The 23,048-nt window shown below is 54.6% G+C and overlaps 1 protein-coding gene and 1 long non-coding RNA gene across 2 annotated transcripts; one reads left to right on the top strand and one right to left on the bottom strand.

The window, feature by feature from the left end:
* The first annotated feature begins 1,038 nt into the window (after positions 1 to 1,038).
* LOC142604619 (uncharacterized) lies at positions 1,039 to 6,595 on the top strand. Its single transcript, XR_012838473.1, has 3 exons — positions 1,039 to 1,290; positions 1,626 to 1,700; positions 4,854 to 6,595. It is a non-coding gene; the product is annotated as an uncharacterized LOC142604619 (long non-coding RNA).
* Positions 6,581 to 15,784, bottom strand: MYMK (myomaker, myoblast fusion factor). Its single transcript, XM_010311631.2, has 6 exons — positions 15,251 to 15,784; positions 14,586 to 14,771; positions 12,071 to 12,185; positions 9,369 to 9,517; positions 8,261 to 8,377; positions 6,581 to 7,204 (listed from the first exon to the last, which is right to left on the bottom strand). The coding sequence occupies exons 1-6, from the start codon at positions 15,263 to 15,265 to the stop codon at positions 7,058 to 7,060; spliced, it is 729 nt and encodes a 242-aa protein (XP_010309933.2). The 5' UTR covers positions 15,266 to 15,784; the 3' UTR covers positions 6,581 to 7,057.
* Between the last annotated feature and the right edge of the window lie 7,264 nt (positions 15,785 to 23,048).

Here is a 23,048-nt window from a genome sequence, read left to right on the forward strand (position 1 = left end):
TCCACACAATATTTTAGTTAAAAAAAAAATATAATCTGACTTTCCGTGGAAGAGTAGTTTCCATGGAAAACTTTCAACCGGCCCATGGTGGGGTGCCTGCAGAGGCTCACGCATCCAGAAGGAGTGATTTCTGCTCTCAGCGCTTGGTTGGGTGATGCTCACAGGAGAGGGGAAGGGTCCTGACTTGCAGGGAAATATCCCACCCCTCGGCCCTGCATCCTCGCACCCAGCCCTAGTCCTGCTCCAGGATGCTCCATGGCCATGGGGCTGGTGAGCGCCAGAAAATGAATTGTCTGCACCAAGTGCCCCACAGCTCCTGGGCAATGACAATTTTAAATGAGTGAGAGGTTGAAAAATAGTGAGTGAGATTTTTTTAAAAGGTCACCTTGGCCAAGGAGGCAAAAATTCTTCCTTGAGCAAGTGAGATGCTTTAGGAACTGCCTTAAAATTAATCCAAAACACCAGCCCAGCTCCAAATGAGTCGGACTTGGCAAGACAGCTGGACATATTATCTTTAAATATAGGCAGGCATCCTGGAGGGTTTCTGGTGGTTTTCCTGGTCACTTCTTATTCCTCTGTCTCCTCCTCCACTCCCCCCTCCTTGCATAATTCTCTCTATTTTAATGCCTCTTTCCACATTTTGGGTAGTCATTTGTTTATTGGTATGAAGCCTCCCAAAACCAGGCAGGGTTGCAACACTGCAAGAGCTTTTGTGCTGGGATGTTTTGTTGGCAGCGGCACTTTTCCTCGGGAGGGCATTGCCCGGGTGGCCGGTGGCCTCTGCCCCGAGGAGCCTGCGGCTCTCAAGGGATGGCAAAGGGTTTTCAAAGATGCAAATGCCTCTGGCTTGTGGGTTGGGGCTCTGATGAACCCAAATCTGTGCAAAATTGGGATGAGACCTCGCGTGCTTCTGACCCTCCATGCGGCGACCTGAGCGGGTCCTCACCGGCCAGCGCAGCCCCCAAAGCTCCTGTGCCGGGGAAAGCGTGCCCAGCGTGCCGGCAGGCTTGTGGGGACGAGCTCTGCAGCACTTCCCTGAGCGATTCCGCTCCCTTTATCCTCTTCCCACCTTAAACACGAGGCTGGGGGCATACAGAAAATGAAGGGGACTTGGTTTAGGCTGGGAAGGAGAAGCAAGCCCCTTACTACCAAAGCAGGGAGGCTCAGGACCTGCTCGGGCTTTGAAGAGGGCTGTTGGACATGTCTGGACGTACAAAGACACATCTGTCTTCAATCTTTCCCTCTGTAACTGAGACCAGGTCCACGGCAAACCCTCGTTGCGTACTGCAGGTATGCATGCGTATGCGTTTGAAGGGCCTTGGCAATGCGGCGGTGCTAGACCGGTTAGAGCCACATGTTCTTGCAAATGCAGCTTCCTATTGACTTGTTAAACATTTGCTATTTATCAGATTTTGCTTTTAAACTGTCTGTAACAGTCTGGGAGAACTTGTGTCAAAATCCCTTCCAGATGTGAAGGTGCTACCCGATACTTTGGTTATAACCTGGACCCTCGCTCCTGCTTCATTCAGATTAGCTCAACTACTGCGAAAATGAAAATGCAAATAAAGACACAGAAAGAGAGGAGAGACGCATGTAAAACTTCCCCCAAACCTTCCCTTTTACAGGCAAAACAGATCCTGCCTTTATAAGGAGATCGTGAGTTTTATCAGTGAACATTTGCTTTCCTGGAAAACCCACAGGTAAGCAGGGGAGAGCCACCGTCCCTCACTGTCCACGCGGGTGTTTTTTAAAGCATCATTGACTTTTTTTTCTCCATTGAAATAATGTTTCTTTGGGTCTGGGGCTTCCAGACACATCAGCTCGTTTTATGAGCATCAGATGATGTGTGCAGTTGGAAACCTGAGCGGTTCCTTTGCATTCAGAGCACATGGATCAGATAACGGCGGTTCGTTAAATGCTCATTGAAAGGCTGTTGCAAGGTTGGGAACTTTTCTTAGCAGCACCCGCTCCGCAGACACGCTGCCCTGTCCATCTCCAGAAGAAGTCTTGGGGCCACAAGGTATTCCCAGATTAAAACAACTTCTCTCGCTCCATGGTATCTGTCAGATCATATACAGCCCGAGCCAGCTCCCATCGTAGTGAGGGAGGGTTTTTCCACTGACTTTAAGAGGCGCTGGACCGGGGCCATCCTCTGTGTAATGCGGATCTGGGAGTGTGCGTGATGCACTGCATGATGACAGAATTTCTGGGAGATTGGCCTAAACCAAAAACCTTGGACTGCCGCTCCCTGGGACCGCTCCGCCAGAGGAGCAGGGAGTCTGGAGACACCGAACCCCGACCTGGAGCGGGTTTTTGCAGCTGTGAAAGCATCCCCGCAAGAGCCGAGCGAGCCCGGCTGCTTTGCATCTGCCCTTCCCCGGGTCGGAGACTTGGCGCTGGGGTTTGGTCGCTTGGGTCGGGCCCACCATCCGCGTCCGTCTCTGGTGCTGCTGGGGGGGAGCGGACACCTGTGAGTGTGCGAGGGGCTCCCTGCCCGACCCCCCCGGGAGCCGAGCAGCTCAGCCTGTCTGCAGTGCTGCAGCCGAGCTCCTCCGTGCCCCGAAAATACCCCTTTGCTGCTGAGCAGCACCAGGATGGAGCTGCCCTGCCCGTGCCAACTGGGCTGGAAAATTCGGTCAGAAATCTTGCTGAAAGGCTGAGAGGAAAGTGGAGGAGAAGAAAAACCTGCTGGGACATTGCATGGTGTTGTTTTAAGCAAACCCCTTGTGCATCAAGGGGTTTTTTCTCTTGTTGGTGCTGGATTCAGCTGCTTTGCACCCACGCAGGAGGTACCTCTTTACTGAGAGATGCTGAGTGGTCACAGAGAGGTGCTTCAGTTGCTCCATCTCTCCTTTTTTCCAGGCTGATGGACGGGGCTGGTTTCTCATAGTGCATCTGTACCGTGTCCCGGGGCTGTGGAGCCCTGGGTCTGTGTAGGACACTGGCCGTGACTCCCCGCTGCCCCTGCAGACCCGGTGTATCCCTGGTACCTCTCCTGCTCATCAGAACCAGAGGGCGATGGAGAACCCCAGGGCAAGACCTCTCCCTGGGGGTCCCCACAGAGCTCCCAGAAATCACTCCTCTTGAGTTTCCAGGAGAACCAGATTTCTTTGACCCTCCTCGGGAGGAGGCAGGACTTCTCCGGAAGTCCTGGTGGATGCATCTCCTTGGGTTGTCCATCACTGCTCCCGATGAGCTGCCTGTGCCTCGGGATGGAGCAACAGCACTTTCTGAAGCGGGATGGCATCGCTGTGGCCCGAAGGGCATAAAATTGGTTAGAAGGAAAACCCTGGCCCCACGGTCTGTGAGTTAGCCTGGCAGGGCTGGCCGGGCTGGCTCACAACCTGAACGTGCATGGGAGAACGGCCGTGCGAGGGTGAGGAGGGAAGAGCAGCGTGTGGAAAAAAACCTGAAGTGGTCTTTCAAAATCACATGGTGATAAGGCATTTTCTGGAGTGCCCCATACAGCTGGCAGCAGAAACCAGGCTTTTATGTTTTGCTCTGGCTAGTTTTTCACTTTCTGCAGCCAAAGGGATCTGGATAAAGTTTGCCTGGAAGATTAGCTGGCACCGAGCCCGACTAGACATCTCTGGAAGCCTCCCCTCGAGCAGGAGTAGGTCCTAATTCCCCTCTTGTCGCGGCCCAGCCGTAGGCGAGCCTGGGGCAATGTGCTTTTCCTGGAGGGGACGGTTCAACCACGCTGCCCTGAAACCCCGTCGCTGCCCGCCGGCCCCTGCTCCTCGGGCGAGATCCCTGGGGGGCTGCAGCCCGGCACCAGCCCTCTCCCCCCCAGCACGCCGGGTCCCTGGCTGGGATCCGGTGGGGATGCTGGGGAGCGTGCAGAGGTGAGCGAGATCCTGGGGGATCCCTGCCGCTGCGGCCCCCGTGTGCGGCGGAGGCGCTGCCCTGCAGCCCGAGGGCTGGGACGGGAGCACGAAGCCTCGGCACCGGTGCTCGGCTGTCGTGGCTTTGCATCAGCCCTCGCCTGGGGACACGCACCCTTCATGTGGCCTGTCCTGACGCCAAAACCGAGCGGGGAAACGGGGTGCGCGGGAGCCCACCAAGCACGGCTGGCCTCCCGCAGTGCCAGCACCGGATTCGGCACCAGCCGCAGGATGCGACCACATCTGAGCCGCTGGCTCCGGGGCAGAGCTGGGAGGGGATGGAGGCACGGGAAGAGAGGCCGTGCGATGCCATTCCTGCGGGGCCGGCGGGCACCCCACGCTGCTGCTGCGGCCCAGACACAAAGGAAATGGGGTTTTGTGCCTGGGGAGGCGTCGCGGAGCAGAAGGGAGGCTGGCAGGGTCCTGCCCGCCCTTGTCGCTGCTCTCTGCCACTGCGCTGGTAGCAGATGTCTCCAGAGCGGAAAGCGCGGTCCCTCCCGTCTCATTCCTTTTTTCCTTTTTTCTTTCTTTTTTTCTTCCCCCCCTGGCTGATCTTAAAAAAAGCCCAGGCGGGTTGGGCTTTGTGAAACCCAAATGCCTTTTGCAGCATCAAGCCCGGATCCCATAAGTAATATCCCAGCGTTCGAGAATAAGACAGTATATGAAGTAGACGGGGAGCTATAAAGACGCTTTAAAAGGGGCAATAAAAGTTTTGGGTTTCATATCGTCTTACCAAAGAAGAGAATAACAGAGAAGCAGGAAATTTCAGTAGCAGACATGACAAAGGTCACAGCACTCAGACTGCACCTTAGACGAAAACACCTACTCTTATGAAAACAGCAAGAATTTTTGGCAGAGGCTCAAGAGCTCTTACAGGCAAAGCTCTCGGCAGCGCTAAAAGGTTACAAGAGACTGTTTTGTCTACGTTGCTGTAAATGTTTATAATATTTCCCTGCATTTGTATTGCAGGGGATCTCCTGCCCAGGCATAGCAAATTCAGCCCGTGCATCCTCCTCCCGGGTGTTGGGGTGCCCGGTCCTGCCGCAGCGGGTGCTGCCACCGGCGCGGGGCTGATGCTGCGGCAGGGACCCTGCGGACATGCCCGGCTGCGTTTTGGCCCCGCAGGTGCGTGCTGGTCCCACCCTAGGTGCAAAGGGATGGATGGTTTACGCAGTCGGAGCAGCCCTGGGGCATCAGCAGGGAGAAGGGAAGAAGGAAACTTTGCCTGGGATTTTATTGTATGCAATACATTTTTCGTTGGTTTTATTTTTGGTGTAACACCTGAATACATGGCAGGTGGGAGCAGGAGCTTTCATTTACTCAGCCGGGCTTTAGCTAACATGTCCTCTGTGTTTGCATGGGCTTTGCCAGCCTTGTTTCCCTCCTGCTCAGCCACGGCAAGGCGTTGTGTTCCCCAGTGCCTTTCCTTCCCGGCATTTTGCTCGCACAAGGCTCCCCCATGCCCACGCTGCCCGTGAACCGCCGGGGCTTGCTGCAGAGCTGGGCATGTCACCGCAGCCCAGGAGGGGCCCAAGAGTCACAAAATGAGCCGGGGGGGAGCGGGGAGGGATTCGGGGCGCCTCCGATCAGCTGCTGCAACAAGCGACAAAGTGTGTGCGGAGGGCTGGAGGCGGCTGGCATCGCTGCTCAGGCTCTGGGCAGGGTCAGCCTCCAGTATTTGCACGTGGGATGATGCACACCCAGAGACAGGCTCAGCGTGGCTCGGCGAGAGCCAGCGTGGCCCTGACCGTGGGACACCCACCCACGGGGGTGACCCCTCGGGAAGCGGCTTGCGCTGCTCGGAGCCAGCTCTTGCACACAGTGCTGAGGTGCTTCTTGCACTCAGCTCTGAATTAGGAGTCTTTGGGGACTGTCTTTTTGGGGGTGCCCTGAGCAGTCCTCACGTGGCAAACTACTCCAGTAGCATGCAAGCAATGGGGAAAGTGTTGCACGCAAACGCTCAGAGCATCTTCCAGAACATCCTGGGGCTGGATGCCGAAAAAGACGTGGTGTGCGGTGTTGGTTTAGGTGCTGGTGAACCCTTTGAAAACTCTTTGCTAGCGCTGCCTCTGCATGCAGCTGCATTGGCTGTGCCACTGCTTGCCAGTGACTCTTGGATGCTCGGGGGCTCATAATTCATTTATATTTTTGTTGGAAGCTCATTGAGTTTTGGTTGTTGCCCCGTCGCAGGAAGTTGCTCTGATGAATGACCGGGGTGGATTTCTCTTCCAGAGGAACCCAGGCTTAATGTGGGCTTTCTGTGGACATCACTGTATATCAATACTGCTCTAATTGTCCATGACATATAGTCCTGGCGTTTTTCCCAGACAGTCTAAATAAATCATACACTTCTGCTATAGTAAATAGTCTGTTAGAGGAGATGTTATAGGCTTACAGCCCTCCCTCTCCCTCCAGGAGCTTCTTTTCTCTGCCTCTAATTTTCCATCTACTTTCCATACTAATGAGGCTCTCCGCGAGCGCACCTGCTGCCTGCGCCGCCCGGGCAGGTCTGCAAGGACAAAGTGCCCAATGTTGCTGCTCCCCCCAGGCCGTGGGGGGCTGCGGGCATGGGAGGGGGTGGCCGTGCCTGCAGCTCTGCTTTGGGGCTGGCAGCTGCCCTCGACTGAGCAGAGCTGAGCTGGAAAGTTTCTTGCGCCGCTTAAGAAATGCTGGCATTGCACACTTGCCAAGTCTTTGTTAGTATATATTATTTACATCAGGAGAATGCATAAATAAAATAGTAAATATCTCACAAAAATACAGATTCTGTTAATTGGGCGTGACAAACGAAGCTCCATGTGCTCAGGCTGGGTAAACCTGCACAGAGGGGACAACTCGGGTCCTCCAGGGCCAGTGCAAGGGCCAGCCCGGGTGGTGACAATGCCCGAGAGTGCCAGGGTCTCCTGGGACAGGGGACAGGATCACAGCCCAGACAATCGCTTCTCCAGGGAGAAGTACGGGTATGCAGCAAACTGGGAGCGCAACCTCTGCTAGGGCTGATGGTGGAAGGGTAAAGACTTTCCAGGGAAGAAAATCCCAGGGCATGCACATCACCGGTGGGAAAAGATGCCGGTGTCCCAGAGGAAAATGCAGCGGGCAGGCATTTTGCTTTTGGCTGCACCCCTCCATCACCCCAGGAGCAGAAAAGCGAGTGCCCTGCTCGCCCGGGCGGCTCAGACGCAGCAGCAGAGCGTGGAGCAGTCGAGCCTGGCGGGGGTCCCGGCGCTCCCGGCCTTCTTGTTCTCCTTGGGCAGCAGCAGCACGAAGGCCATGGCCAAGGCGCAGTGGTAGAAGCTGTGCACGTAGGTGTAATCCCACTCCTGCAAGCGGGGAGAGCGTTAGCGAGACCTGCCGGGGCCGCGGGCGCAGCGGTGCCGGGGGGCTCTGGGTTAGGTGCAAAACACTGGGTTTCTGCAAGTAGCCAAAAGGAAAGGAATAAAAAAAAATATTCCTGAGCCTTCTGCCTCTTTTTGCTGTCAGAGAAGAAAGGATTTCCAGCCTTAAAAAAAAAAAAGCAAAGTGGATTTAACACATTCCAATTTGCACATTTCCCAATTCTTGAATGAAGTGTTTCATTACCCCGCAAAGGACGCGGCGGCGAGGCCGGGGCGCGGGGGGAGGCGGTTTCTGCTAAGTGACATTTTTATGTTCTGCTAGAATTTGCAATTACTAAATGCTTTGAAAAATAATCCTTGGGGATGACTGTGAGGTTGTATCTAGCAGCTCCCAATGCACAGAGCAGCCGTTACGGCGGGGCTGAGCGCAGGCACGACCGGCAGCTGTGTCGGGGGGTTAGCGCCTTCCCCGCGCGGGACAGACGGACCCTTTTGCGCAGGACGGACAGACTGGCCAGCGGCGAGAGCAAAAGGTTATAAACATGAGATTGAGTGCCCCTGGGAGTCAACTGAGAGTCTTTTCTTTGGCGTGAACCAGTTTTGGATCCGGCCATGCCTGGGTCGCATCCAGTCCCTGCCGCGGCTCCGCGAGGTGTCCTTAAGTCACCCGTGCCCGGTTTCCAAAAAAACCCCGCTCGCATTTGACAAAACCATTTTGAGGACCACGCGTGGCTGAAGAAAGCGCGGTCCATGTCCTTGCAACTCAATGGGGGGAAAAGAGAGCAACCATCACCCTGCGTGTCACTCGCTGTCACGTCTGTCCCTGCCCACACCGCAGTTAACGGGCCAGGGGATGGGGACAGGTGGGGAAGGACCCTCATCCCTGCCGCCAGACCCCGGCACGCCAACCCCTGAGACCCACACCTGAGCTGGATTCTGTCCAAGGCTGGATGCAGCCCAGCGGTGTGAAGGGGGAGGTCTGTCTTGGTAATGTCCTTTACACCTTGTAAAGTCAGGGCGATTGAGCGTGCAAACAGGTACCTCAAAGAAGAACCTCAGCATCAGTGCTAACGCCCCGAAACAGAAGCCAGGACCAATCTGTTGGGTGTAGACGCTTTTGTCTGGATAGAGCCCTTTCTTCTCTTTCATCTTTTGTAGCTGGAAGGAAAGAGAAAGCACACCGAGTGTAATCACCTGGATTTAGCTAGCTGCTCCACACCCGAAAGCTCCCATGAAAGCTGAAATAAAACCACGCCGAGCCCGCAGACCGGCTCCCCCAGGCCGCGGGATCTGCCTGCACGTGGGAAGCACCTCTGCCTGCGTGCTGCAACGCGTCCTTCTGCTTCGTTCCTGATCATAATGCTGTTTTCTTAATATTCAGCCCCAAACTCAGCTGCAGGAGCATGTGCCCTCACAAACCCAGTCTCTGGGAGAGCAGATCCCAGCGCAGCAGGGTGGTCCTGTGCCTTGGTCCCCTCTTTGCCCATCCTCTCCCCATCGTGGCCACTTGCTTTTAGCTGCTGGCCGGGCAATTAGACGGGGCTTCGTGACAGTATATAGCTGGGACTTGCATCACTGTATTTCCATGATGCTTGGTGGCATCTTCCTGCAATTTTTATCCCATCACTGAATCTTTCTCCTTTCCTGCTCCTGCCGGTGGCTCCACCACCACACTCCTGCCTGGGTCCACAGCATCTGCTGTGAGCGGGGCACAGGCTGCAGCGCAGTGCCCGACTGTCCCAGCCAGAGTCAGGCAGACTACAGGCAGATTCCTTCCCACTTTATCACCGCATTTTATGCACATCTTCCACCGGCTCTGGGGCAGTTTACCAGACCCCTCTGCATCTGAGTAGCTGTAAAAACTCCATAAATGCGCTCCTCCTGATTAGAAACGCAGGGACGGGAGATATGGTAGATTGCTCAGGCCGATTGAATCTGGCATTTATCAGAAAGGCTGCTCGCTGTCTGCCTGCTTGCTGCCCAGGTTGAAGGAGAAGTGCTGCTCAATCACTGCGGTGGCCTGTGCTGCGAGAGCTGGACCTCGGGGAGGAAACCACTGGCTCAGGTCGGACCCCTCCAGGCAGGGCTCAGCCCCTTCCCTGCCAGGAGCATCCTGCAAAACCCCGGCACGGTGCCCTTCCCTACGTACCCATTTCACGGTTATCACCAGGACGGCTGTCCCAATGGGTCCTGAGTAGACGCCGTAGCCCCAGCGGTCGTGGTAGATCCTCACGGCGATGGTGAGTACGCCGAACATGACGAAGGTCGATCTCTTCGGCTCATCAAACTCTGCCAGGGCTGCGTGGCACCAAGCACAGGGACCATCAGCTCACCCACCCCCTTCCCTGGCTGCTCCCCTAAAGCCTTACTGGGGTCCCTCCTGCCTGCCCTGGGGACCTCAGCATTGCATCCAGGTCTGGTTTGCCTTTCTTACGCCTCACAGCTGGGGAAACTGAGGCACACGGGCAAAGTGTGAACCATCCCGGGGGTATCTGAGTGGTAGGTCTAGGAGCTGGTTTTAGAGGTCTTATGTTTAGTGTTGTGTGTGGAAAGTAAAGGAGATTTCCCACCTGTATTTCTCTTTCCTGCCTTGACCCAGAAGTTGGAGGCGATTGCAGACACTTGCACCCGGTGAGCCTGCAATCGGCTCTCGGGTCCGTTCTAGCTCTCCAGCCCTCCCAAACCTGCCGGCTCACCCCGGTACAGCTTCCATCACCCCGCTCCAGCAGGACCGCGCTCACCCGGCGATGGGGACCGGGCTGCCTGGCCGTGCCGGCACCTGCCTGAGGTTTGCAAGCTGGAAGTTGCCAGTGCGAGTAAATTATTAGAGGCTTTTGTTTAGCACAGAATGGGGTAATAACTGATAAAAGTTATGGATCCCAGTGGGCTCCATGCTTTTCCAGCTCGCACAGCTGTGTTATGGCTGTCCTGGATTTGCATTCCGGGAAGCGTGCCCGAGGGTCTGTGTCCGCACATGTGCGCTTGGGCTTTACAAGCCACAGCGAGAGGCTTCCCTGGGCTTCAGTCACCACACCTTCCATGTCCTTGGATCGTGGTTTTATAGGGAGTTTGGCTAAGGGATAATGTCCACATTTTAATCTCTGTTGTTTCCCTCTGGGTCAATATTTTAAACATCGTAGTCAGGGATTTGTATTTTTTTGCAAGGTTTTTGAATGCAGTAATGAAGCAATCAAGTTGAATTTTGCTGCAAGGAGCCAAAGTGTCTGGATCGGCTCTGACCTACCCTGACACTGCTGTTATCTACTGAAAATGCCCTTTGGAGACGATTTGCGTTTTCTAGCCGAGCAGAGAGAGCGCTGAAGCCACGGACAGTGTGGGAGCCCACCCTGGGACTCGCGCCCTGGGGGAACAGAGCCAGTTCTAAGGTTAATATTTCCCCCGCGCATTTTTCCCTGCATGGAAGATTTATCCTGTCGCGTGCCCTGGAAGGGGGATCCTGCTGTCTGCGCTGCTCGGCGGTGAAGGGAGGAGGGATGGACCCGCACCCGGCGGAGGGGTGCTGCCCCACGGCTACTGCAGGGTCAGGGGCTGCAGGAGCCCCCCAGCCCGGCCAGAGGTCCTGCACCATCCCTGGAGCCCCGAGGGGCAGAGGCGAAAGTCCTGTGGGTGTTTTGGGGCTGTACATGGGTGTGGTGACCCCAGCTCAGCGTCGGGAGGGCTGGGCACCCTGCCTGGCTGGAGCGGGGACGGGGTGTGCAGCTGCTAGAGACGGTCCCAATCTGTTGAGCAGTTGGGACTGTTGGAAAGCAAATCTGTCCCTGGTTTCCAAAAACACCCTGCTTGCATTTGACAAAACCGTTTCGAGGACCACGTCAGGCTGAAGAAAGTGTGGTCCAAAACTGTCCCCTCATCTCTCTCCTTACCCTACTCTCTTCTCCTGTCAGAAATACTCACATCCTTCCACAAAACATGTTGACAAAATGGGAAAATCATAGCTTTGAAGTTTTCACCCTTCTTTAGTTCTGCCTTTTTTTTTTTCCATTTTTTTTTTCATTTCTATTATACCTTCATTATACCTTGTTTCAGTGGCAAATGAGGAACAAAATGAGAAAAAAAGAAAGTGAAAGGAATGTAGGAAAAGGAAAATTGAGTAATAGGGCAAAGGTCGGGATTTTTACCAAAAGGGAAGCAAAATATATTTCTGCTTATTCTAAGCAGATCTAATATTCCCCGTCAGCCCAGACTAGGCTTTTGATAAACGAGGAAGATATATTTGGTTTGACTCGACCACTTTGATTTGCATGCTGCCAAGGGAAGTGGTGGATTCTGCATTTCTTAGTGCCCCCAAGTCAGGACAGGTCAAGCTGATGGGCTCAGTATGGGGAAAATAAAGAGAAATGGGAGATTCCCTGATATATGAGGTTTCAAACTAAGTCATCTCATAGTACTCGCCTGCCTTGAACCAAAGCACAAGGCTGCATGTGTTACTTGCCAATTTGGAATAAATAATTCTGCTGTTGTAAGGACACGCATTAGGGCTGGTGAAGGCAGAGGAACACCCGACCAACACAAACACCCGGCGCCAGAGCTCTGTTTATCTCCAAGAGCAAAACTTCCCCAGCCACCACTCAGGACAGTTTTCATATGTGTCTGGACCCCACCGAGAGCAATGGCTTTCCGAGGCATGAACGAGATAAAAAATGGATTAAACCATAGCGCAAGCTGACTTCCATAAAAGACAGTCTCAGAGCTAAGTCTTGTTGATGGAGCTCAAAGGCAACAGCATTTCTGGGAACTGTACCCACTAACCATCCCCCCAGCCATGCCAACAGATCCTGCCTGACCTCCAAACGTTGGTGCTTGGTGGGAACCACAGAGACCAGTTCTTACCCATCAGGGACACCCAGATGGACAGAGCTGTTCCATAGATGCTGAAGTACTCCAGGATATCGTAGCGCATGAAGCACAGCACTGATAAGCCGGGGCCATCGCATGCGTGGTAAATCTATTTTTTAAAAAAAAAAAGAAAAAAAAGCATTAGAAAACTAGTTCCTTACCCACAGATCAGTAAGGTAAAGGCTCTTATCAACTGGTTGGAAACAGTTTTTGCGTGGCTGTTGAAAGGATGGCCAGCCAGGAACAGAACAGTGTCAAATACACCAGGGTCACTGATACGCAGTAATGAATATATTTGAGATATAATGTCACCGCTCCCAACTGCAAATTGCCTGAGAATCAGCATTCTTCTCTCTTAGTACAAAATATTTGTGCATGAGCTTTAGTTTGCCTCTCGGTCTGTGCCAGAATTTGCAATCTGATGACCAAGCTGCTTCGAGCCGAGCCGCGGGCGGTGCGGGGACGTCCTCTCCAGCAGAAGGAGGACTCTGGGCTTATGGTTCTAATTGCGAAAGACTCTTTTAAAACAATTCAAAATGAGTGTCCTGATGAAATGTGTAGAGATGCCAGGTCACCGTCCAGGCTAAATAGGGTTTATATGGCCAGAGTCTGAATACTGGGGAATTCACTCATTAGTGCATTCTCTTAAAAGCCGCTGGTTCCTGCCCGTTAGCTCATTGATTAGGTTATTTGCAAAAAACTATTGTCATGCAACATAAATGCAAACCAAGCCAAGAGAAAATTTCCAGTGCAATCAGAGGAACGCTCCCAGTGTTTGCCTGGCGCTCGCCTTTTCCTCTGAGCGCTCAGCCCTGCGAGTTTTCTAGTGGTAGCACCAGCGTGCTTCACTCTTGCTGAAGAAGTCCCTTCAACCGCTTGGCAGGACGCCCTTGGAACAATCCTCGCTGTCATGGCCCAGCAGGGATGCTGATATTATTTATAATGGGAATTGCTGCAAGTCCTTTGGCTCACTGCAGTTTCTAGAAAAGATTGCACCACGGGCCGTAATTCTTTTCTCTGTTTGAGGTTGGGTTTGGGGAGTCCGGAGACGGAGGGAAGAAAGGGTGGAAGACGAAGAGCGTGTTTCTGGCCAGCGTCGCAGCACTTGTCTGCGATGGACATATGCTTTCACTGCTCTGGTGAGGTCTCCTGGGGGAGGAGGAGTGGGATGCTACAAGAAAGGCAACGGCAGCAGCTGCTGCCCTTCCTACACCCCCGACCATGCTGGCAGCTGCCTTCCCTTCCCCACGCACAGATATTTTGCCTCTTCAATCTCTTCAGCGAGGACCTGTTCCACCTCCCGTCGAAACACGTGCCAATTTTCCTATTGACTTCTCAGGGAGGTGGAGCAGACACAAAACCGGTGCAAAATGAAATCGTAGATGTCTGGCTTCCCCGGGGAGCTGGGGGGGCTCGGTTGGGACTTTTTTATTAATGAGTACTGTAGCTTTTATGGAACTGGCAGACTTTCTCCCCCTGCATTGTGCTTTAATTGGAGGCTTAAACGGTGGATCCTTAGGAATGAGAGACCGGCCTGGTTCAGAGCCCTGCTGCTGTGGAAGAGCTTTGCACACCAGGAAGGTCCTTTATCTACTCCCTGCCTCAGTTTCTCTGTCTCTGTGCAAGGGATGTGACAGCCTTCACGAGACGCCTTGAGATGGGTGGGGAGAAGAAGTAAATGCAACATCGGTCGGGTTGATGGGCTGTTGCCTCCCTATTCTTTAGAAGAGCATTGCCACTGGGTTAAAATGAGACTTTTTCCAGTGGGAATGCTGCTTTAGGTGCTCAACCCGTGTGTGTGTGGAGGCACTTGGCAGTGATAGAAAGCCCAGGGCAGCTGACTGCCGGGAGCAGGAATATGAATTATTCTGTGTATGTACAGACAACTGACTTTCTCCACTCGTTATTCCCACGCAAGGCAAGGCAGGGTGATTCTGAGTCTGGTGAAACACACATTTTCAAACTGCTTTGCCAGGGTGGAGGGTTAATAATTATTTTTCTTGATAGCTCAGCAGCAGGTTTTAGTCTTTCCTTTCCCAGTGCAGGAACTCCCCTGACTCCAGCATTGCTCCCATCACCAGTTAGCAATTGCAAAATCAATAATTCGACTACGTGCTTTTGGCTGAAACGACAGAAGCATAGCGAGAGACTCTGGATACAATTTAAACCCCAAATTCAGCATGGCCACTTACCAGCTGTAAAACAAAGAGAAAAACCAGCTCCAAAACACTGCGAATCTATCGATTTGCTTTGCACCCAGACCCTCTCCCTAGCATCACAACCATAAAACACCATTAAATCTACGTAAGGCCACCCCTCAGGACATCATAAACTGAAGAGTCAGCTGCTCAGCGCCGCACACGGTGGGAAATAACTGAAAATGGATATTCTGGGGGTCACGCTTGCTGCTGTTGGGTGAGATCCAGCCACCCTGCCCAGCGGAGACCTGACGCGGGGGGTGTTCACGGGGGGTGTGGAACATGCAGGGGAGGGTACGGGGGCATCTTACCGCCACGAAGAACATGGTGAAGAAGTAGACCATGGCTTCCATGTGGAAGCGCCGCTTGGCTGCGATGCTGATGGTGGGGAGGAAGACCAAGGTGCTGATGGTGGGCAGAAGGAGCTTGGCCACCAGCGAACCCATGGGTGCCTCGTGGGCTGGCAGCTCCCGGGGACGGGGTCTCTGCGAGCTGGACTGGGATAGAGGACAAAACAGCCGTGGCAAGCGTGCTTTAAAATTTAAATGCCCTGCGTGGCCGGGAGGGCTGTGGGCAGGGAACAGCTGCCGCTGCTGCAGCCGCCCCCTTCGCTCCTGACTCTCCCCAACAGTGAAATTGTTGACACAGCCGGCGGCTCCTGGAGGCAGATGCTCTGTGCCCCCGGCATCGCCCCGGGTGTCTCTAAAGGAGTGAAGGGGAATGTCGTCCTCGCACACCTTGTGCTGGGTGTCGGACCTGGCTGTGCGGAGGGTGAGGACTGCAGGTTTGCTTGCTCCCCATGGGGACAGCGCACCTCTGCATCCTGCCCCCGCACCCAGCCTGTGTCAGTGCTGCTGGAGCAGCCGAGCAGGGAAAAACCATCCGCTGCACTGGCATGAAGTGGGGAAGAACCGGTGCGTAGCAGGTAACAGCGGGTTTTAAAACAGCAGGATGTATTCTGCTACCTTTGCCATACCTGAGAAACACACATCGAGCTCCAAATCTGCCTTTTCTTTCTCCACGAGGGCAGATCTGGAGTGAGTGGCCCTGCTTTAGCAGAGCAGGGGCTCTGGGGAGCTCGGGTGATGCAGGTCTAGCGCCTGCTACGCGTGCCTACGTGCCCTCCCGGGCGCTCGGATGGAGTTAAGTGCAGTTAAGTTTCTCAGCCATGCCCTCAGGCTTTGCAGCGTGGACACCTCCAGGAGATCTGTCTGAAATTCAGGAGCTGAGCGTCTCTGGGGTGGAGGAATTTGAGCAGATGACCATGCGGCGCAGAAAAGCTGGAGGAAAGGAGACCAAAAGCCAAGCAGCGTTTGGGCTGCTAATCCACTCAGTGGCTTCTCTCTTTTATTATGACTTTTTATTATATCGCTGCTGCTCCCCTCCTGGGTTAATATCTTTTCCTTGGAGCCTCGCAGGGATTCTCGGCATCTTTTCGGTACAGCTGTTCCCGGGACGCAGGGAGCAGGAATGCTACGCTTGAGCAACCGCCTTTGTGGCTGCGGGTTTGGGGAGGAGGCTGCGAGCTGCGATATGAGCCACCGTCTGTTTCTGAGGCCGATAGGATGGGCTCGCCTGTCCCCGGGGAGTGAGTCCGATGGAAAGGCAGGCACGCACCGAGAAAAAAATGCATTTTAAACCACTCCAGCCAAGTTGGAAAGGGGTCCGGGAGGGGGAGCGCAGGGGTGTTGTGCGTACGGTGAGAATGGCACGACAGCGTTGAAGCACTGACCCGAGAGGGCTGTGCTGAGAGCCGTCCTCGGGCACAGCTGAGATGAGCTGCGCAGGGCTCCCGTTTTTAGCTGATATTGCAGGAACCACCCGTGTTCCCTGGCCGGCCGCAGGCAGCGTCCCTCCGCAGAGCACAGGGGCTCCGCGCTGCCCACACCACGTCTCCAGCCGCCCTCCTGCCTGGACGAGCCATAAGCTTACCACGGCCCCCTGCAAAACTGAATCTCTACCAATAAATAGTGAAAAACTCTGGTGTCCCTATTTACCATGAAAATTAATCCCTCCAAGCCAGCACATAAATACCCTGCTTCTCCCCAGGCGGCCAGCCCTGAGCAGGAAGCAGAGCCGAGAGCCAGCACGCCTCGAAGTACCCTGTTCCTTTTCTGTGCCATATCCTCAGACGTATCCGTTATTCTGTGTTATTCTTGCATGAGCTGCTTGGACCGAGGCAGGTGCTCGGGGCTGCTGCGTGCTGCACGGCAGGGCTTGTCTCCAGGAGCGTTTCGAGTGGGGTTGGGGTTAGCTGGTTACACAAACCGCTCTGGAGTCCTGGCTAAGAAAACCGCGTCCGCCCTGCTTTTGTGGCCGTGAGGTTGATGTCAGAGAGGTGAAAACACAGCTCAAAACCTGTTGGTGAGGACAAACTTCCACGCCCGGGTGCACGGCAGCCCCCCTCGCCCTCGTGGGACAATTTGCAAGGACGTGGCAGGTGTGCAACACGCCACCATTTGCAAGGACGTGCAAGGGTGGTGCTTGTGCAACAAACCAAATGGCATCAGTTAAAAAATATGATCAGGCAGTTGTTAAACGCATCCCCTTTGCCCCCATCCTTTGCCCAAAATCTAGCTGGAGCCCACTGGAAAGGAAACCCCGTTGGCTGCTGGACGCAGCGAGTGCCAGCCGTGGCAGGCTCTCCCCCAAGCTGGGAAGTGTTGGAGCTCTCAGGAGCAAGAAAACATTCCACAGGTTGTTGGGTTTTTTTGTTGTTTTTTTTTCTCTTCCAGCTGCACAGCCTGGGCTGGCGTTTGGTTTGCAGCCAGCGCTGTAGGCATAGAGGAAAAAAAAATCACACCGGTTTGCACACATGTTCCAGCTATTATTGAAAAAGAGACCCCAAAGAAACTGCAAGGCAAGGGGCAGGCAGGTGGCGAGCTCCTGTCGGGAGCTGCTGCTTAAAAGGTCTTTGTTCAGGCTGCAAACAAACCGCAGCGCTAGACGTGGGCTTTGCAAACCTTCCCGGGAAGGAACCCAAATAACAAAGGGCCAGGACTTTGTTCCTCCTCTCCTAAACAGGTAGGAAATGTAGAAAGAGCAAATTTTAGCTCCTGCATATAAGTACTTCTGGAAAGCAATTTTAAATCTACATTCCGCAGGGCTAATTTTGTGTGGACCAGAGTGCACGCAGGAACGGTGATATATATGGCTGAAAACTGGTTCCCAGATGCCAAAACCAGGTTCTGGTATGCCGTCCTGGATCCTTCCAGGGTAACACTAACCGTGACTTTCTGTAAGCGCTTCTACTCTTTCAACTCAGACACTGCAGTGAAGGAGAGCGACGTAGATAGTTTGGGGTTATTTTTAATATCAGGGTGATAGTTTGAAAGTAGTATATATTGGAACAGAGGATGAGGGATATGTGCCAACTGAGAGTATTGAGAGTGTATTCCCTGGGATGAGTATAGGACGATCTTTCATCTGTGGGGGGGGTAGACTGTGTCGGAATTGAAACCTGCCCCATTGCGTGTCCCCAGTTACTGCCAGGTTTGAAATAATGGTGATAATGACACTAAAATGGAGAGTCAAGGTTGCCGCTTCCGTACAGCTTGCAATTTGCAGCGCTGCAGTACGCGTGTCGGCGTGAGCAGGTACGCACGGACGGCTGTGCCAATTCAGTGCTTACTGCAACGTGTTGGTTACCACTTCCGTTACGGCAGAGTCTAATTTTCCACCTCCACAACACTTCGACTGGTGCACTCCGGACTTAGGGGTAACGGTGAAAAGCTGGACATTGCCTGGTTTCAGCAGGACGATGTGCAAGAGCCGCGGCTCTGGAGCAGCACAGTCAGCCCCGAGGAGCCCTCAGCAATTCGATGTGCACGACGCCATCCATCTTGAAAAGAGTTCTGGTCTCCTCGCTGCTCTGCCTCGGGCAGTTGATCATGAAACCTCCTGGCATGACAGGGCCTGGCGCAAGCGTGGAGCAGCCCACGGGCAGGAGCCCTTCCCTGCCCGGCTGGAGGACGGACGACTGCAGCATCTGGATAAAATACCTCTCATCACCTACCGCAGCCCGTGATCGGACGCCGGTGCAGGTAGTGCCTTCTGGAGAGCTGAAATCCGTACGTGGGCCCTGGCGGGAGGGAACAGAAGCCCAATAAACGCGGAGCCACCAGCTGTGCCTGAGCCCCTCGCGCGGCCGGTGCTGCAGACCCGGCGCTGATCAACTCCAGCTCTCGCCCGCTCCCGTCCGCAGCCCTGCCAAAGCACCTGCATCCTTCTTTTTTTTATTAGTGGAATAAATTGCCACTTAAAAATATCCATTCTCCGTAAGGCCTGGCCCCATTTTAGGCAGCTTTAGCTGAACACTTGCCCTTAAAAGAATTCCCCCTTCCCATCTCCCTGTTGAATAAACCTGTTACGCATATTCCTTGGAGGTATCCCTGCTTCTTTTTTCCTTGGGGGTTTTTTCACTCTTCCCTTCTCCTCCACCCTGTTGTGGCCCGTTACAACCGTGTCACCGTTAATGGTGAGGACACCTCTTTTCTTGTCACCAGGTTTCCATTGCTCGTACCCTTCGGGGTGTCCTGGGGTGGCCGTCCTGCTGCCAAATTCAGGGGGGCAATGCAGGGGTTTATTGCTCGTTTCATGGTGGTTAATGTTGGTTTTTTTACAGCCACGACTCCCGGAGCCCAGTGACGATGTAAGGGTCTCGGCTCTCACCCCGATGGTCAAAAATGTCATTTTTTGAAGAGAAAAGCTTGAAGCTGTGGTGCTTCAAGGCTGAAAATCCAGAAGGGAACAAAACCAGTCTTAGGGGTTTGGGGAGTCTGACTCATGATTTCTGAATGCCTGTGGTTGGCAATGCTGCATAGCTGATGTCCCTCCGTGCAATACTGCACAACTTCCATGCGAGACTCATTCCATTAAAAGAAAAGGCTTTGTGCTTTTTAAATCTTTGCATAGCTAAAATCTCGAACCAAGCGTGACTCGTCTGGAAGCTCCTCCAGGTTCTTGCAGGGATGTATGCTCTTTGGGGACAGGTAAAACTAAAGTCTGCACAGAAATAAGAGGCTTTTAAAGCCACTGAAATTCTACAGCCATGACCATACCTGGGGTCACTGTGGTCGCTTGTGGCTTTCAAACCACCCAGAGATATTCTTTAATAGGAATCTGATGGCGGGAGCAGCTCGGTGGCTTTGGCTCGTTCAGTTTGACTCAACATTTTGCAAATCTCCATGGATGAAGCCCTCACACTAACATGACATAAATCACTGCTATCCACATTGCGTGGAGGCACGCAGAAATGAAGTGCCTTGCCCAACACTGCGCCGTAGGTCACTCTGCAAGGGACTGGGACTGTCTCTAAATGACACTTTTTTTGGTCTCCCCTTGCTTGTTTTAGTTGCCCAGTGGTAGGCCATAGCCACAACTCTTGAGAAGAAGGTAGGGCTGTCTGCCAGGGCCTTTTTTTGGGGGCTTCACCATATTTTGATCCCCCTGGCAATGTCCCCACCATGCAGGGACCACACCCGCTCTGCGGATGGCTTAGATCTGCCCACACCACTCCAGGCTTGCCTGGAAATAATGCGTGTAACTGTGCAGAAGTGTTGAACAAATGTTTCACTTCTGTAAGACAGTCTTAAAAAAGAAGAAAACCAGTTAGTTGTCTCGCCCCCAAGCAAAGACGAAGCTGCTGGGGGGTCCTGGGCCAACAGACTCCAGACCACACTCCTGCTCGTCCTCCAGCCTGGCTCTCCTGGACCTGAGCAGGCATTTCCGTGAGGCTGGCTATGACAAAGCCATCCCGTCTGCCACGCTGGCACGAGGGCTGTGCAGGAAAAGGGCTAATTTTGCTGGGAAAGCAATGCTGGAACACCACAGCCCATGGCTGGGCCATGGCTCTGGTTCACCACGAGCAGGTCCTGTGGTACCCTGCTTATGGACATCCTGCTCTAGGAACGTGTTTGGGGCTCCCTGGTGCTGGGTCCAAGGGCTGGTGCTTGGGTCCGGATGGGAAGGTGTCCCGCGATGGGGATCACAGCAAGACGGTCAACGTCTTGTGCCTGGATCGGAGCTTGTCATCGCTCTCTGCTCCAGGGCAAGGATGGAGGTCCCTCTACCGCAGCAAAGGCTGCCCCGGCGAAGGGATCGCCCCCCCCCCAGGTGAGAGACGGCCTGATCCTGCAAAGCGCAGAGTGCCTCCGCGCAGCAGAGCAGCCCCATCTCCCGCTGAGCGGCGACAGTGCCCAGCCCAGCACTTTGTTGAACTCATTTCAGCCAAGGAAACTCCTTTCCTCTGCAGGCACTTCTCCTGCCAAACCAGCAGCCAGTCGCCGGCGACTCTCTCCCGGCTGGAGGAGGTTATTTTGGAGTGTCTCTCGCTCCTTGCTTTGCACTCTGAGTTATGCACGGCACCGGTTTGGGATGGAAAGCCTGGCAGCTGCCTGCCGGACGGCTGCCGCGATCCCCTTGGGGCGGCTGTCGGGGTGAGAGCCCACCTTGCGTGGTGCCGGGAGGTGAATGCGCAGCGCCGGGACCGCAGGCTGCCTTGCCAAAGTGCGGGATGCAGGGAGCAGGGCTGGCTCAGGGACCCTCGCCCAAATCCTAAATTTCCCTGGGAAAGTCCAATATGAGCCCTCAGTGACCGTCCCTGGGTGGGAAAACCTCTCACTGTCCGTGCAGGTGCATCTTGTCTCAATTTACTCCAAGCCCAAAAGCAGTAAATAACATCTGCAAATAATTTCTAACGCTTATGCCAAAAACTGGGAGATAAAAACCGCTGTTGTCTGAGCCTGGCCGTCTGTGATTAATGCTGTACCTGCCGGCAGCCGCGGCAGCAGCACCCGCAGCCCCGGGGTTTTGGGGCGTCACTGGCCCCGGGAATTTTGGGGTGGTGGGAGCAGGGGCCAGTCCAGCCCCGTGTCGGAGCCGTGGGGTTTGGCCGATGTGAAGCGGGACAGAGGCTCGTGTTTTGGATCGGCTCTCCGGTGTGTTTTGTTTTCAGGCCTGGTTTTGCTCCCACCGAGGCGATGGCATCGCTCCTGCTGATTTCACGCGGACGGGCCGGGGCTGCGTAAGCCGCGCTGCTGCGGCCAGGGATAACACTGCGTGATTTATGGGAGCAATCAGTTGCCACTAGAAGCTGGTTAGGAATTTTCCGATGAAACGGGGATTGCGTCAGAAACTGCTGAGTCATCTCAACTGTTTCATAAAAAATAAAAAAAAAAATCAAAAAAATCCTTTGGCTCTGATGAACTTTTGGTGAAGCACAGAGACTGAATGCATCTCGCCTGCTGCCGGCTCCACCGGCTCTTGCCTTCCCCCCCTCCCCGTTTTCCTCCCCCCCCCCCCCGCCCCGGTGCTCGCCGGGGCATCCCTGCGGCAGGACAGGATGCGGGGTCACCCAGGGATGGGGTCCCCTGGGTTGCAACCTCCTGCCAAACCCCAGGGCTGGCAGGAGCGCTGGGGGGACGCTGGGGCTCGCATGGACCCAGGCTGCTCTGGCGTTTTCAATGTGAAATATTTTGATGCTTTTAAAACCTCTCGTGTTCAGACTTTTCCCTCCCGGTTGTTCCAAAACGGAAAGGGTTTTCTCCTGCGTGTCTCGGGCTGGGATATTTTGAAATGCAGAAGTTGGGTGAACTCAAGTGCTAAATTTTCCCAGTGTCCTGGTCACAGCCAACCAATGGAAAATTGAAAGTTGAAAATCAACCTAGCTGGGTAAATTAAAACAGGCTGGCAGACGTTTAGCCAAACAGAAAAGGAGACTTCATTTCCCATGTAAATTTTTTGGGACGGATTCTCTGCTCAGCCTCACAGAGCCATCCCTGGGAGGACTGGGTCCAAATTAACACCACCATGGACCCGCAGCGATTCCCGCAGGGTGCTGGGCGCTGTGCAGGGACCCGTGCCCCGCGGCACGGTCAGAGCACACACCGAGGCCCTGCAGACGGGAGGGAGCTCCTGGCCCGTGGCAAATGGTGACGGGGCTGAACGTCGCCACCAAGGACCAGGAGCAGCCGATGGCGATAACCACAACAAACTGCAGTGATCGCCTTGGGTGCAGAGCCAGCGCTGGCGTGCGGTGCCCCACTGGGAGCACTGGTTTTGCCCCGTGCGGGGCAGATCTAGAGGGGAAGGAGCAAAGGCTTGAGCTGAAGCACCTCCAGTGCGACGAAAGAAATCGCTCAGGCGGGCTGCTCAAAGCTGCTGGGATGCGACCACCGCGTGCGCAGGGGGGATGTGCTACAGAATGCACCCAATGTGTGTCACCACGTAGGTGAGGTGTCTCATCAACCACGTTTTACACGTAAAGCCTGCAAAGAACTGACCACATATATTGTATATAGGTTACACACACTGTGTGACCGTGTCCGTCGTTACGCCGCAGGCTGACACACGCACAGAGATCAGACGCAGAACCTGCAGGACTGTCACTGAGCCAGGGGGACCGTTCTCATCCAAAATGGCTCTTCACGTGCACCAAGCCCATTTTCCGACCGGCACCGCTCTCCCGCGGGGTAAAAAACCGTTTCAAGCAGCACGACTGACGCCGCGCCCTAGCAAATGACACCCACAGCACGGCATCGCGGGGCTTCGGTGTATTTTTCAGCAGAGAGCGCGATTAAACACCCGGCAGACCGTGTCCAGCCAGCCCTGCCGGCCCTTCCAGCGGCAGGATGCGGCCGCGCGGTGCCCGCGGAGGTACCGGGGGTGTTTCGGCCACCTCGCTCCGTGCCGGCGACGCGGGGGGCGGGTGGGAGGGCTGGGGGCAGCAGGTACCGCGTCCCCCCCCCCCCCAGCCCGGGCGGGGCAGCGCAGCA

Source organism: Balearica regulorum, chromosome 20, assembly GCF_011004875.1.
Source record: "Balearica regulorum gibbericeps isolate bBalReg1 chromosome 20, bBalReg1.pri, whole genome shotgun sequence".
Taxonomy (NCBI): Eukaryota; Metazoa; Chordata; class Aves; order Gruiformes; family Gruidae; genus Balearica; species Balearica regulorum.